The 17,671-nt window shown below is 36.8% G+C and overlaps 1 protein-coding gene across 2 annotated transcripts in view; it reads left to right on the forward strand.

Annotated features, from left to right (window-relative positions):
* LHX2 (LIM homeobox 2) overlaps positions 1 to 14,977 on the forward strand; it is a 55,460-nt gene extending 40,483 nt beyond the window's left edge. For both annotated transcript variants that reach the window (XM_040324857.1, XM_040324856.1), the window contains exons 4-5: positions 6,771 to 6,976; positions 11,903 to 14,977. In XM_040324857.1, the coding sequence (XP_040180791.1) occupies positions 6,771 to 6,976; positions 11,903 to 12,190 (494 nt within the window). In that variant the 3' untranslated portion in view covers positions 12,191 to 14,977. The remainder of the gene's footprint in view (positions 1 to 6,770; positions 6,977 to 11,902) is intronic.
* The last annotated feature ends 2,694 nt before the right edge of the window (positions 14,978 to 17,671 follow it).

Consider the following 17,671-nt stretch of genomic DNA (forward strand, 5'->3'; position numbering starts at 1 on the left):
TTCACTTCCATTATACAATCATACGCAAAGTTTTTACAAACTCCCCATGCACGTTATTGGGTATCTAAAGTAATATAGCTTACCTCTGAACATTCTCTGCTCTTTAGTAAATACACTATTAACAATCTCCAAGCTAACCCAGGGAAAACTAATATGAATACAAAGCACATGCACTTGAGATGCCATTCGGTCTTGAATTTATAGGCACAAAATTATCATTCCAATATCAGCATAAATTAATAAATACTTTTCAAAATTCAGAAAAAGCTTTTTAAAACCTGAGGTTCCAATGCAGGTAATACCGTGAACCAGGTTGCACCAAACCCCCAGTGCTGCAAGGCAGCAGTGCTGACCACAGAGTCCTCCTGCTGCCTATACAAAGGGCGGTTACACTGTAAAAAGCTAGAAAAAACAGATTGCATGTATAATCTATTAATTTTTTTTATGGATATTATTTTCTATGCAGCTTGCCCGATTTGGCGCGTTGGTCCTAAATATCATTAAACGCTTCTGGCACCAGCTTAGAGAGTTGGTGCATTATTCTACATTGTGCTGGAGAGCTATGCCAGTAGCATTTACATATCACACTTTAGGATCTTCTTACAATCGTGAAAAGCGTGCCTTCTTAAGTATGCAGTGTTCCCAGTCTCTGTTGGTGTTACCTTTGCAGTAATGACTTTGCCCCATTTTCTTTGCATAATGCAAAAAACAATGAGATGCTTTCCTCCTAGAAATGGTAATGATGCACAGATCTTAAAAGTCCAGCGTCCTAGATACTGAACAAGCAATTTGGCAATTATAAACCGAAAAACTGAAGCATGTCTATCCATGTATTTCTAATCTAAAAGCTTGTTTGTTTATAGGCCATACACATAGCAGCATAAAATTACTTGTTTTCCAGAAGTTTAAAACTGGGTGTTAACTATGGCTATAAATATAAGTATTAAAGATGGTTTCAAATATAATGCATTTAAAGAGATTATAACAAGAAAATAAAGAATTGAGTTGAGGTGGTTTAAGTAATTTAACATAATACATGGAAACAATGTGTGTGTATATATATATATATATATTTTTTTTTTTTCATTTATATAAAATCTTTATCTCATTTTTATCAGACCTCTTTTGTTGGTTTTTGCCTGTTTAAATGCCTGACATTACATATGTATTACTCTATATTTACATATGATTTACTGGTACGGACAGCCCCCGGGATACAAACAAGATAGAGTCTGTAGGTTTGTTCCTAAGTTGAATTTGTATGTATGTTGGAACAGGTATAGAACATTTTTTAAATGTAGCGCCAGTCAAAACAATATTTTTTATGTTTTTTGGGTGGCATAGGGATGGGTTAACACCCCTGTAACATTTGTTTTACTGTCTGTACCCCTGTTCAGAAGATTTTTACCTCACTTTCTGTCCCTGTGACACTTGGATTTAGAAAATGTTGGGTTGTTGTGAAAACAAGGATTGGTGATTTAGTGGAGACACCTTGGGCCAGATTCAGGTAGAATAGCGGCGGCGTAACGTATCGCATTTACGTTACACTGCCGCAAGTTTTACGGGCAAGTGCTTGATTCACAAAGCACTTGCCTGTAAAGTTGCTGCGGCGTATCGTAAATCCCTCCGGCGCAAGCCCACATAATTCAAATGGGGCATGGATCATTTAAATTAGGCGTGTTCCCGCGCCGAACGTACTGCGCATGCTCCGTTTTGAAATTTACCGCCGTTCTTTGCGCGAAATGACGTCGCACCAACGTAATTTTTTGAACGTCGACGTGAGTTACGTTCTTTCCTATTCACGGACGACTTAGGCCCCGTACACACGGCCGAGGAACTCGACGTGCCAAACACATCGAGTTCCTCGGCCAGTTCAGCCCTGAAGCCGCCGAGGACCTCGGCGGGCCGAGAGCTCCCATAGAACAACGAGGAAATAGAGAACATGTTCTCTATTTCCTCGCCGAGGTCCTCGTCGGCTTCCTCGGCCGAAAGTGTACACACGGCCGGGTTTCTCGGCAGAATTCAGCCAGAAACTCGGTCGGAAGCTGAATTCTGCCGAGGAAACTGGTCGTGTGTACGGGGGCCTTACGCAAAAAATAAATAAATTTAAAATTCGAAACGGGAACGACGGCCATACTTTAACATGGCAAGTCCAACTTTAGATCAAAAAATAGCAGCTTTAACTATACACCTGGAAAAGCCGACTAGCGACGACGTAAGAGAATGCGACCGCCGCGCGTACCTTCGTGAATCGCCATAAAAAGCTAATTAGCATACCCGACGCGGAAAGCGACGCAAACTCCACCCAGCGGGCGCCGAAGTATTACACCTACGATCCGAAGGCGTACGAAGTCGTACGCCTGTCGGATCGAAGCCAAAAGCCGTCGTATCTTGGTTTGAGGATTCAAACTAAAGTTACGACGCTGCAAATTTGAAAATACGCCGGAGTATCAGTAGATACTCCGGCGTATTTCTTCTGTGAATCTGGCCCCTTTTTCCCATGATAACTCTGAGGCCCCGTACACACGGCCGAGGAACTCGACGTGCCAAACACATCGAGTTCCTCGGCCAGTTCAGCCCTGAAGCCGCCGAGGAGCTCGGCGGGCCGAGAGCTCCCATAGAACAACGAGGAAATAGAGAACATGTTCTCTATTTCCTCGTCGAGCTCCTCGTCGGCTTCCTCGGCCGAAAGTGTACACACGGCCGGGTTTCTCGGCAGAATTCAGCCAGAAACTCGGTCGGAAGCTGAATTCTGCCGAGGAAACTGGTCGTGTGTACGGGGCCTTACAGGAGTGAATTTCCCTTCCTATGAGTAGATTTCCTCTCACTTACACTCCATCCGTTTGTAAGTAGGAGTCGTTTGTAAGTCAGATGATTGTAACCCGGGGACCGCCTTGGAATACAATTATTAAAATATAGGTAAACCCAAAACACTCTTTTACATTAAGATAGGGGTTTAACCTATACATTTTTATGTGCCATCTGTGTTAAATTTTCCTTCATTTTCTGTCCTGTAGACACATCAGGAAGTTACAGCAAATCTCTCCAAAGTGAGGGGAATCCCCTTATAGACAGTTCTCGCTGAACTGAAAAATGTTGGATTCTCCCTGATATTCAGTCCCAGTGGCAGTAGTCACTGGGATCAAATAGAGAGTAAATCTCCATAATAGTGACACAATAAAAACCGCTTACCACTTATGTGAGACCCACAAAATACATGATGACATTTATGCCATTGTGGTCAACGGCATTGTTCAAGTTAGTGGTGTTTTTCTGTAGCTTTAGCTTCTTTGACTGTGATGCATAATATATTGTGTATTTTATGGGCTGTTTCACATGTATTTAACTACATTTCTGTAACATGTGCAATATTCTTGCTAATTTCTTAATTTTTTTTAGAGCTAGGGGCAACTTTTAGTTACATTGTAGTCAGCAGGAGAAAGTTTCCCACTTTGATAAATTGCCCCTACTTATTTTGTTTCATTGTAGTGCATAATTTACCTCTAAAATAGTGACTGCATAAACAATGTGCTATTAATCTGAGAAGGATGATACTAATAACCGTTTCCATCATAACCCAACAAATCCTGCCAGTGTATTTCCTGACGTGAAGTCAAAAAAGCTGTTCTTTCAATAAATAGACAAGCTATATAGGTATAAAAAACAATAGAAAGAAAAATACAGTTTGTGATGTATGTAATCATTTCATTTACAGGTTAGAAAGTGTTTAATGTAATTAGTTATATTAAAAAACTAGAGTGCAACAAACTCCTGTAAACTCTAAATCCATGCCATTAGTTCCTAGAAAACGAATGTCAATAGATGTCATTAAACAGGGTCTTCTATACTGTGTATATGTACTGACATGTTACAGGCCAGCCCAGGGAAGCTATCCTTGTCTCAAAGCCCCATTAAAACAAAGGGGTTTCAGTTTTTTAATTTTCTCTATGGCCCGTTTTTTAAAGCTCCATTTTGAAATTTTCTCTAAGGCTCCATTTCCCTTCTTGATATGTTCCCTTTTCACATCTTCCCATCACAAAAATGTGGGTGAAAGATGACCGTGATTTTCTTGTGCAATCTCAGGGCATAAAAAACAGTGCTTTGTTCTGCCTGCACTTCCTGTTGTGGGCTGACAAATGTCTCTCAGGTGCGCGCCTCTGAAGCCAGCACATCAAAAATATTAACATGGTTGTAAACTGAGGTATTTCCAGTTGTAGGGCACACCACCAGCAATAAACTGACATAACAAAGGCTTTAATTTTTTTTATAAATACATGTTATACATAACATATAATGCAGGTCACATGCTTTTTTTCTTCTTAGCTCTGACCTGTGTGGGGTGATGGGCTAAACCATAGCATGTCACATGCCGGGCTGCATTTAGATTTTTTACACCCATGCAGAGTGCAGCTTAGCTGTGAACCAAGCATCTAGACACATGCAATTCGCTTTGTAACTATTTAAAATCTGGCCAAAAAAAATAATGATTTTCAACTAATACAAAAGAAATTTTAACGAAAATAAGGAATTAATTGACATGATTCGTTAATTCGTTAAAGGTCTAATGAAACAAAAGGTCAACTCTGAGTAAATCTTACAGTCCAATCAGCTAATTCATTTTGTACTGGTGGTTGGATTACTAGCAAAGTGCAGAAGGGTGTTGTATGGTATTTGAGCATAGGAGAAGAGATATTGTCATTGTGTGTGTTAATGTATTCAAGAAACAAACGACTTTCCGAACTACGAATCATTATCAGGAATATACTCTACTGAAATAACGAATGATCCGGAAAAAAATCAATATAACATAGCGAATATAACAGAATGAAATTATATATTTTACAAATGAAAACAAAACAAAACAAAATTTAGTCTACAAGTATCTAATCTGCCATGCAGGTGTTGCTGTCTTTGATGTGGCCTCTAGGAGAATTACACCCTATAAGTAAGCCATGAGTACACTTGAGTAGACATGACTTACTTGCTAGAGGAATAGGGCACATACACACTGGAGTAGCAATGCTGCAGAAGCTCAATGAGCCCATATATAGTTGCCACTGAGAAGAAGGTAGTCTGAAGGTAGTCTGAATGACTGGCAGGATCGATGGGTAGTTTCTATAAAAGACGTGTTTAAGAAGAAAAAAAAACATAGGGAATAGAGAGATTTAAAAAAAATGTTTTAGGGTTTACAACCGCTTTAGCAACCTTAAATTGCTTACAGTTTAGAATAAAAAAATGGTAAAAAAATAAATAAAAAACTAACATATTCAGACTTCATCATCATTCATATTTGGATCTGTGGTGCCTTTGTGACCATGCACACATAATGCATTTTATTGGCCCTGGGGTTTGTGTGCTAAGGACTTTATCTATAAGTCCGAGGAACTCGACGGGCAAAACACATTGTTTTGCTCGTCTAGTTCCTTGTGAAGCCGCCGAGGATCTCGGCGAACCGAAATTTCCCATTGAACAACGAGGAAATAGAGAACATGTTCTCTATTTCCTCGCCGAGATCCTCGTCGGCTTCCTCGGCCAAAAGTGTACACCCACCCGGGTTTCTCGGCAGAATACAGCTCCGATCGAGTTTCTGGCTGAATTCTGCCGAGAAACTCGGTCGTGTGTACGGGGCCTCAATCTGTTGTCTTGCTTTCACATGTGCCCCTGTTGGACTTCAAATGACTGTACTAAGAAACATTGTGCAGGCGTGGTCCACATGTGGAATACAAGTGGCTGTGCTGAAACACATTATGCAGACATGGTTTCCACCAGGAACCCAGCCAAAAACAATTATTTGTAGCCAATGCTGAATCAATTGCATGTAGTGCCTGAAATAACCATGTAGGAGACTGGCAACACTGAAATGCAAAGAAGGATGAACAAAATTGTTAAAACAATATATTATGAAAACTATGGCAATTTATGATATACAGTATTTATGATAGACAATTAAAACTAGTATGTTGCTGTTTGCCTTACAAAACAGTTCTATATTCTTGTTGTTTAGTGTTATAAAAAGAGCCCCACAAGCTAAAAAAGGATAGTGACAATAAATTTGATGAAAACCAGAAAAAAATAAAATGTATATTAACAAACTGAATTATTTTATCTGGCTGGTACATTGTAAATTGAATTCTCTTGTAATGTACTACCTAAAGTCATGAGAAAAAGGCTTGCTAACAAAAAATGAATTTTAAAGGCATTACAAAATAAGATTGTAGCTTGAAGGAAAACCTTTTAAAGTTTGAAAAAAGACAAGCTGATTATCCAATATATATTTCAATATGAACAAAATATTTTCCTCATTCTTTTATCCTTAGTTAAATTAAGTGAATTGTATTTTTGATGTCCGAATTAAGTTTTGATTTTCTCAACTTTAGGTTTTTATTGTGTTTTCTGTGCTGGTGGGATAACGGTACTGTTTCATTACTCACAGAAGTTGCTTCTCATGCATAAATAGGTTTAAAACAATAAATTTGTCATGGTTTTCCAGTGCTGTGGTTTCAGTAAATCCCTAGGTGTGTATTGGAGTTCTTAGGTTGATTACTATTGGTCACACGATATTTCTGCCATATGTGTCACAGGTGGGTGAATTGAAGTGTGTAAAGATAATTGGCCTACCAAAATAAATTTTTCCATCCTGCCTCTGACACGGGTCTAGATATGACTGACGAGTCTATCGAGAAGTTTAATGTAATAAAAATGAAAAAGTAATTAATGTGATGTATAAATGGTATACCATAATTAATATATTCCTTTCCTGCTCCTCCTAGCTCTAAGCTGCAATGAAAATGATGGAGACCACATGGACAGAGACCAACAGTACACCCCCAACCAGAAAACCAAACGCATGAGGACCTCTTTCAAACACCATCAGCTCCGGACAATGAAATCCTACTTTGCTATTAACCATAATCCAGATGCCAAGGACTTAAAGCAACTAGCTCAGAAGACTGGTTTAACCAAAAGAGTTTTACAGGTAAATAAATACCAAAACCAATATTATGTTTTATTTTTACAAATGTGAACAAACATTTGATGAAATGATGTGAGACGAAAAGTATGCTGCCGCTTCTTCCAGAATGATGTACATTCCCACAAAAAAAACGAATGATATCACATAGATGTTCAACACAGAGCAATTCTGTTATTTAGGAATACATAAAAAATATAATTCTTGATTCTCATGTCTTTGTTATATTGTTTTAACTCCATTTTAACTTATAAACAACTACACTGGAAGCCACCTTGTTGTAACTGTCTTTATGTGTTTACTGATTCTTTACAACAAATACATTTTTTTTAACCTAATATATATATATTGGAGAAGAGTGCACTAAAGGTAACAGCAAAGGGGAAACAAACACAGTGCACTTCCCGGTGCCAAAAGGAAAATAATCTACTCGTTGATGAGATATTGTTATATAAGGAAAAAAGAATATATATAATAAATAAATAAAAATTATATATATATATATACATATCAATATCATAAAACACCCTGCAGTGTAATGTGATATAAACTATATAAAGCAGCAGCTATTTAAAACAGATGAAATTCATCTATTCAAGAATACAAAGAATTGATATCACAAACATATAGCCTAAATGGGTATATAATGATAAAACAGCGCTAAGAGTCCAATGTAGAAATATAAAAATTGGAAAAGTCCACAGGTAAGTCAAAAAGGCATAGTTCAAAGAAGTGAAAGAAGTAATTTCTAGGAATGGTATTTGATCCCTCCACCAACTTCCAATCTTCACCCCGCAACACGTGAGGCACACTTCCCCTCTGGGGTTCACACTCACCAGAAAGCAGATTAAACAGAGCCTTATAATTAATTAGATTCTCCTGATCTGAACTCCAATCATCATTCCGGAAACAGCCAAGGTTTAAATTCCAAATCACGAATCATAAAAAAACAGAAGCACCAAAATAGTGTAATTCCGCTTTAATATATCAAAATAAACCCGTAGGAAGCGGGGTGTAATTATACGGGTTTATTTTGATATATTAAAGCGGAATTACACTATTTTGGTGCTTCTGTTTTTTTATGATTCGTGAGTTGGAATTTAAACCTTGGCTGTTTCCGGAATGATGATTGGAGTTCAGATCAGGAGAATCTAATTAATTATAAGGCTCTGTTTAATCTGCTTTCTGGTGAGTGTGAACCCCAGAGGGGAAGTGTGCCTCACGTGTTGCGGGGTGAAGATTGGAAGTTGGTGGAGGGATCAATTACCATTCCTAGAAATTACTTCTTTCACTTCTTTGAACTATGCCTTTTTGACTTACCTGTGGACTTTTCCAATTTTTATATTTCTACATTGGACTCTTAGCGCTGTTTTATCATTATATACCCATTTAGGTTATATGTTTGTGATATCAATTCTTTGTAATATATATATAGTATTTGTTTTTCATTTATTCTTTCTACAGCACAATTTTTTTTTGTTACTGTATGCTTGTACAGGCTTTTAAAAAAAATATTTACAAAATGTAACATTATTTTTTTAATTTTAGTTTTGTCAAACTAACAATACAGCTATGTTGCTGGAGTACTCTGACTGTGTTGAGGGCAATTTGAAGAGCTTCCTTTAGATAACACCACATTCTGTAGATATACTAGTGTAAAATAATTGTCCCATGGCAAAAAACACATAAAAATGAATGCACTTTGACCACAAGGTGATATTTAAAAGCCTCTGTATGTATAAAAGAGCAAGAAAGGTAATGCATACTATTTACAAAGTTGATGGTTTGCCTTCCTTGCCTTACAGTATCACATTTGTAAGAAAAGTGGAACTGCCCTTTAAGGTATTTTAATTTTTTTTTTTTTTTAAGAATGACAAACACATATCCCTTTGGAATATTAGAGACACCGTAAAAAAAAATATTTTAATAGTATTTTACTGTATGAAAATACAATAATAAAATAAAAACATGTCTCTTAACCTGACAATATTAGCCCGAAACTAGGTATACACTAGTGTATACACTAGGTATACACTAGGTGTATGTGCAGTGCATAGACCCTTCAAGAGTGACCTTAAAAATTGGACCCCTCCCAAAACATATATATAATATAAACTTGCCTGTTTTTATTACTAAATATTTTTATGAATACTAAAAAGTAAATTCAGAAAAGTACAGTTTTCTCATAAAGATCAAAGAGCAACAAAAGCATGAAATTATGGGAAATCCCTGTGTTATCAATGTTAATTAATTAGGCAGCATTAATGCAGCTATTATGATAGCAACCCATATGACTGGTGTGCTAGGTTGCTTGCAGTAGGGAGAGGGGGAATATTTTTGTTTATAATTTATATGGCATGTCAAGGTAAAGTAGAAAACATATGCAGCCCTGTCTCTATAATAAATTGCCATTTCCCTGTGTTTTTACCTTGCAAGTTTAGAAAAATATCTGATGATCTGCCTGAAGTGCACTAATTTCTTAATTCTCAGTTTTGGATAACAACACTTTGGGGTTGATTTACTAATGCAGGACAGTGCAAAATCTGGTGCAGCTGTGCATGGTAGCCAATCAGCCTCTAACTTCAGCCTGTTCAGTTAAGCTTTGATAATACAACCTGGAAGCTTAGTGGTTTCTATGCAGAGCTGCACCAGATTTTGCACTCTCCAGTTTTAGTAAATCAACCCCACAGCTTTTTGAGGATGATTTATTGTCAACCCCATCCCAATTTTCTTCTGCTAAATTACGCAGTCTTTGTCTTTATCTCCAAATCATAGGTGCTAACCACCTTTTCCTAAGAAAACAACTAAGGGGTTGATTTGCCAAAACTGAAGAGTGCAAAATCTGGTGCAGCAGTGCAGCTTCCAATTTTTTTAATCAAAGTTTAATTGAGCTAGCTGAAGTCTGAAGCGGATTGGCTACCATGTACAGCTGAAACAGATTTGGTACTCTCCAGTTTTAGTAAATCAACCCCAAGAGAACTAAATAGACTCTCTGAGATAACACAGGATGTGTGCACATGACACAGGACAGTTCTGACATGATCAACATATTTTTTGCACTTAAAAACAGATGTAACTAAACACTTTCAATGGCATACCTAACAGACCAAAATGGAACAAAAAAATAATTATTAAGACTTACATAGAGTTTTAAAAAAAATATAAAAGACAGAAAAAAAGGACAAAATGGTGAGTTGGTGAATTCAAGTTAGTGTGGGAGCCAGTTAGTGAACTGCTGTTGATAACAGTTTTTTTTATTTGATCATCTCTAAAAAAAAAAACAATATATCTCCGCAGCAAGATTAATAGGTTTCTTGATAGCAAATCCTTTTGCAGTGTTTGGGAACTTTGCTGTAGAGATATCTATATTATAAATATATGTGGTTTGTGGGTGATTAGTCACACATAGCCCTCTGATTTACTAAACTAAGTCCAAAATAATTTCACATTCACAAGAAGATACTTGTATGTAATTATAGCAAACCAAGTCATGTGCATTTGCCTGTCTGATATAATGTCAGAGTCGGCACAAAGTCAAGCAATAACAAAAACTAGAACTTGAAGCAGCTAAAACCTTTGTTAGTTATCCTGGAATCCCCAACAAATGAAGCTAAACAATATAGAACAAAATAAATGTTGGGACAGCAATAACCAACTAAATTGTAAATAATTTGCGTTTGCCTATCATAAAGTCAAATAACAAATCTATGCTGCACAGATCATAGATCATATTAAACCACATTGAATATAACCCCCCCCCCCCCAAAAAAAAAGTTAAAAAAATGACACTTTAGGAATTTGCCAGCAGCTAAATATAAGCAGGAAAAACTGAGCTTAATTTTGTACTTAAACACCCACTTTAACATAGGAATCTAATCGATGAATCAGTTGCAAAATAGGCATGCACTATTTTTTGCTCATGCAAAAAGATTATGCTAGGATATTAAGGCTCTAACGGTTTAGTGAATCAGGCTTGCTGAAAAAATATTACAAAATTAAATTTAGTCAAAATTATATGGTAATTTTATCTTTTCGAGGGCTTGGTTCATACTGTGCCCATGCTATTATATAATTATGTATGAAAATGTGTAAGAATGGCTGTAAAAAATAAGGTTGTCACCAGCAACAAGTACCACTAACCCAAGGACCAGATTTACTCCCACTATAAGGTGTGCCATGCTGTACCTATAATAAGCTTCTGGAATAATAATACACAAATGCATCTGGTTGTGAGTACTAAAGCAATAACACCTTAGCTCATCACCATCTGTGCTAATATTTTTTTGAGATTAATATGTGCATATTCTGTATAATATACATAGAGTATTATGGGGTTATCTCTCAGGAGATAAATACTGGGCAGCAAAGATCAGTTTTTAATGATATGTGTTTGTTTAATTACACTTTACAGTATATATAACATCTAAGACACTCCAAATACTCCACACCAAATATGGCAAATTACCTGTTGCAAAGTTAGGCAAGTTTACTATTAATTCTGTTTTCAATGGAATGCTGCTTCTGTATTTAGATTGTGGAAAAGTTGGCTACAGCGTTACAAAAAAGAAGATATTGATTTGTCACTTTGGCTGTGAAAGGCAAAAAAAGGTCTTTGCCAGCCATTGACAAGCTAGCCTCAGAAACATTCGCATCTTTAAACGCCTTTCTGAAATAATGTCTGTCTGCAGTTGTCTACAATTTTCTTTATTAAGAAACAGATGGAAATTTGAACACAAAAATGGAAGGATGAAAGATTTAATTTGCATGTGTGTTTGATTATGTAACTATATTTAATAAGCAAAGGTGTTTTACAATGTTTATTCACTGTAATTATAAATAATTTATAATATATAATTATCACTCCTTATGCTTGGTGCTAAACAGTGATACTGCTTAACCTTGCCTAATCCTGTTTTACTTCACCTATTCCAGGTATGGTTTCAAAATGCAAGAGCCAAATTTAGACGGAATCTTCTGAGACAAGAAAATAATGGAGTAGACAAAACATCAGATTCCACTCTTCAAGCTGGGACTCCATCAGGACCAGTCTCTGAAATTTCCAATGCTTCTATGAGCCCCGCCACTACACCAACTACATTAACAGACTTGACTAACCCTACAATGCCAACTGTGACATCTGTACTGACTTCGGTAGCTGGTAGCTTGGACGTGCATGAGTCTCGAAGTCCTCCACAAACAACACTCACAAATCTCTTCTGATGACTCTTCAAAAGTTCATTTAACAACAAAAAAGAGATTATTTTTAGTCAATTTCCAAGTGTATTTTAATAGAGACTTTGTTCAATGAATAAATTACATTTTTGGGGAACATTCTCAGAGAAGAGTTCATTGTGCTGGTGTTTTGATAAACTGAAGAATTGGTTGAAAGATGTATCTGCAACACAACATTTGTGTACCTGTACAGTTTTGTGGACTAAAAATAAGGGAAAGAACCATTAATTTAAGTTGGCTGAATCTTCTGTATTCTCAAAGACTGTTATGTGCCTTATATACTGTCTTATCAACATACATTTTCTCTCTGTATATTTATGACCAGAACTAAATTGTTACAAGTTTGTTACTTTTCAAATAGTCCTAAAAAGTTTCTTTGCTTAGACTTTTTCTGGCAGAATTTTGGAGCGAGTAATGTAAAATGTGAGCATTCATAGATAATTTGGTGGTTTCTGTCCATCACAACATTTGCACTGGTAACTACATCCAGATAAGTTTACTGGGCTTTCCAGCAAACTTGGGGTAAAGAGACTTTACACAGGGATCCTAAAATTGTCTAGTGTGATATATAACCTCTTTAGATTTTGAAAACGCTAATATATTGATATCTTAAACCATGCATACCTCCCAAATGTACATATGTTGGTGGACAACAGCCTCATGAAGAAGCAAGACTTAGTGTAAGTGGTTGGCATTTCACCTGAACAGGGGCAGGAACAGGAAAACCTGTATGGTACTTACATGTTCCAGTTTTACATTTTAGGATGTTGGGAGGTGTGAGAGTGGTATGACCCTGTCTACTCTAGTCCATAAAGTAATTATTTTTCCATTTAGGATTAGGAATGAAAGAAATTGGCTAACTGGAAATAAGTATTAAATACAAAGCACAATGTTTGACTAGCATTTAAACAAACCGTGAAGGTTTTGAGAGTAAAAGGTTCACCTACCACAGTTTGAACCACTCTTAATTTGTTTTAAATCTCATATACTATACTGTTCACTGTGAAAATTAGTTTACAACTGGTGAGAAACAAGGATTTCTAGTCATTAAAATGTTGTTCATGAGCTTAGTTGTCTCTGCCACAACAGTCACCAGAATTCAGTATTAACTTTTACAAACATTTTTTATCGAAGGACTAAAAGACAAACCACATACTGTACTTACATGGTTTTACAGTGCTGCACCCATAATCTAAATAAGTGATACACACCCACTATAAGCCAACCAGAACCAACTCCACTAATAAGCCCACATGTACTCTTACATCAAAGATCCTTAGGAAAATCAATACATTAATGACTCTTCTAGATTCTTATAGACTTTGTGGCTCAACTAGACTACAAAGAAGGCCATGATACTATCATCTGGAGTTGTTTCACTCAGATTATTTAAAACTGTATATAACCCATAAACACATTTAATATATTGCAGCTTACCTGTTCCTTAAATGTGGTGGCTGCATTTGTTTTTTGTCAGGCCTTTTTTTGCTTTATTTTTACTTGGTGATCCTGAAAATAAAACACTTCCTGTCCTAGGGTGGCTACACTCACTCCATTGTATCAATGGAGAAGCTATGGGCTGCTCTCCTAATTTGGACTACAAACATGTCTTCTTCTCTTCTTCTCCATTACATGGAGGGTAGTGGAATTTGGAGTTTACAGAAGATAGCTTAGAAAAATGATAACATTGTTTGTCATTTCAGCTCAATTCACAGAAAGTTACAGGGACACTTGACTTCTGGCAGGATAACAGGTATTTTCTGAACTGATTTTTTTTCCTGTAAAATAAAACGAATGCAGCTGCCACATTTGAGGACTATATGATTTTTTTGTTCTAGGGTTAGATATCCTTTAAATCAAAATATACAGTACATGCCACATGACCTACGGGGTTTGAATGTCCAACGAGTTCTTAACAAAACATTGACACAAAATTGCACTTGACTGTTTCATGGCCATTTTAAGAGTGGATTGTAGAGTCCTTGCACTGATGAGAAACACCATGCTCGCATCATTTTAAGTCTTAAATATACTGATAAGATTGGATGTAAATACAAATGAAGCTCACCCTTATGCAGATGAGGAAATTCAGAAAGGCACATTCTAGCACTCATAGGTTTTAATATATCTTGTTCAGTGCCACACATGCCTGAAACACTTTGGAATAAGTTACAGGCCAGCCCTGACTCTGAGAGAGTCGCCAGAAGTATTTAGAAATAATGCCCTTTATAACTAAACTCATTCTTAGCTAGTGTTTATTAATACCATTGGTAAAGCCAATTCGAAACAACCATCCTTGTATAAACTTATGGCCTGTGTGTAATCTTTTTGTAAAGTTTTGTTTGGTCTCTGAAAAAAGGTATAAAGCAGGAAAATAATTATACTAATAAACAAAGGCTGCTTCTTTTATTACGTGTTGGGCCCATTCCATTTTTTAGCACAGTGGTACTATGAGCTGGCTCTCTTGTCTGTGTTGAATTATTTTCTCCATCAGTTTCACCTTACCAGTGAAGGGTCGTTGGAGTTGTATATTAACATCAGCAGTAGCCAAGACTTAAGTATAGCTGCTTTAGCATATTGTGACAAATTTCCCCTATTTGTAATGTTGCATAAGGTCAGAACAATTCTGAGATGTTGCATCTTTTGGATGGATACTTTTACCTCAACAATGCTTAATTTTTAAGATAGAATGAATGTTTGCCTTTTTGTTCTTGTTTAATACAGAAACATTAGTGTTCTTGATATGAAGAATAAATTTTGGCCGTGACATGAGTAATTGTTGTATACAGGTTGATTGACATTTTTTTTCTTTTTTTACTTTTCTTTTTTTTTTTCTTTTTTTTTACTGATTTATATGCAGTGCAAATTTAGCCATCTGTAGGTACTGGCCCATTAAAAACAATAGGCTGCATTTGGATCAGTAAAAAAAAAAAGAATGCTGAAGAGACATTTAGGCATCTATGTGCAAGAGGCCATAGTATATGCAACATGTTTAGCATTAAGTGATGCAATTGTAGCGGTGCCATATTTATAAATACACACTCTCATGCTGGCTCAGCATTCTGTCCCACTGGTGTGTATATCTTGCTAAACTACGACTGGACTGAGATAAAACACACCATTGACAAGTGGTTTTGTTGTTTTGGCTGTACCAAACTGTAATCAAGTGCTCAGGTCTGATAAACACTGACAAAATGGGTAACCATGTTACACCTCATGTCAATAGAAGGTCCCATCACAGTAACCGTGTAGGTACTGTACTGTAGGTTACTGAGGTTCTCATTTATAAAACACATTTTACCTTAAAACTGTACTCCCTCCCAGTTTGAAAAAAGTACATAATATTAAGCACAGTGGCATTTCATTCACAGTTACTTTATTATGGTAAACAAGTAAAAGGTACGGTAAGTATAATGAAAAGAAAAGGAATAAACTGGGCTTGCTTCCCATATAACATGCAGTTCATTTGCATCTTGCATGTTTTTCTGCAAAGAACCTTGCCTTTTTCTTTCCTACATTTCCCATTTCTATTCAATCACTTAAAGCGGGAGTTCACCCATTAAACTATTTTTTCAAACAATCCCCTTACATTAATGCTCGTTTTGTCTAGTGGAATCGGCTAGTTGTTTTAAAATATGAGCTGTACTTACCGTTTTCGAGATGCATCTTCTCCGTCGCTTCCGGGTATGGGTCTTCGGGAGCGGGCGTTCCTTCTTGATTGACAGTCTTCCGAGAGGCTTCCGACGGTCGCATCCATCGCGTCACTAGTAGCCGAAAGAAGCGCCAGCGCACCGACGTTCGGCTTCTTTCGGAAAATCGTGACGCGATGGATGCGACCGTCGGAAGCCTCTCGGAAGACTGTCAATCAAAATAGGAACGCCCAGTCCCGCAGCCCATACCCAGAAGCGGCGGAGAAGATGCATCTCGTAAACGGTAAGTACAGCTCATATTTTAAAACAACTAGCCGATTCCCCTAGACAAAACGAGCATGAAGCTAAGGGGAAAACCAGTCATGTATGGGTGAACCTCCGCTTTAAAACATATAAACATCTTGAGTTCAAAATAATTTCCCAAAGATGTGTAAATTTACCATATGTTTTTTTCTGTGTTTCACAAAAATATGTGATTCAGAACAAAATGGCTGTTTTTTCTGTCTTTTGAAGGTACTATGCAGACAATCTATGGTGCACTATATCAGGAAATAATACAACACAATACTCAGAAGGCCTCAAAGACATATAAAATGTTCACTTCAGGACATAAAATCCATAATCCAAATCACAGACATTATCTATGTACAGTGTAACCCTTGTTGGGGAGCCATTGCTGATTGAAGTTAATGTTAATTTTAGGTTAATCACATGTGAGCAGCAACAATTATTTTTCCCTGATTCCTTTAAGGTTAAAACAGCAATTTAGGACCAGGGGTTACAGCAATGGCAATTGGGAATGTATTGCACCCAAAAGGTAACTGGATCCTACCCCAGATCATCCTTCTTTCATAAAAATACATACTCTCCCTTCACCAGCACAAAGATGGAATAAATTTGATTTTGCTTTTAAAACAACACAGCGCTCCTGAAAAAAAACGTGAAACCAGAGCCGAACTCTGTAAAATCACACTGTAGTATTTATTCCAGATAGCTGTTTACCACAGACATAGTCCCCACCTTAGGCCCCTTGATGCGTTTTACATCAATTGGGCTAAAATGTAGAGGTAGGGGTGGCCAAGGCTGGAGTTTTTTTTTTATGTGTCAAGTTGTTACACAATCAAGTACAAGCAAATCACACAACATGCTCCAATCTAAGGCTGGGGACTGTGTTAGTGGAAACCAGCTACCTGGAATAACTATAGTGTAATTTTACAGCGCTCAACTTTGTTTTAACTTTTTTTGCAGTATGGGCAGAGGGAGCAAGCACCTGTTGCCTATGGAGGACCTGAGGAGTAGTACAGTAGGAATGAACAGAACCTTGAATGGTGCAGCTTCTTTGAGGGATTTCTACACAGAGACCCTAAAGACAAGGTTTTACAGGTCTATATTGAAAAAATGACATACCGAATGATATAGTGCAGTTTCTCACATCTGAAGTGACACACAAAAAAAACACACACACACACACACCCCACACACACACCACACACACACATATATATATATATATATATATATATATATATATATATATATATATGTTGTAGTAGGGTGTGAATTAAGTGACCTCATGAAATCAGGCACCTTATCCCTTGTATTGATAGAGTAGATGCGAAGGGATTTTAATTCGGGATTATAACCATGCCCAAATACATAGGAGATACAATTTTACTTAAAAGATATAGAGGTATAGCCTCTAACCTCCCTGGTGGTATGATTATTTCAGAAAAAAGGTGCTGAAAGCGGTACCATTATTTGCAAGGAAATTTGGCGTTTTATATTGTAGGCCTGTAATTCTTAGGAATAACTCACTTAA

The sequence above is a fragment of the Rana temporaria genome, chromosome 9, assembly GCF_905171775.1.
Source record: "Rana temporaria chromosome 9, aRanTem1.1, whole genome shotgun sequence".
In the NCBI taxonomy this organism is placed as follows: Eukaryota; Metazoa; Chordata; class Amphibia; order Anura; family Ranidae; genus Rana; species Rana temporaria.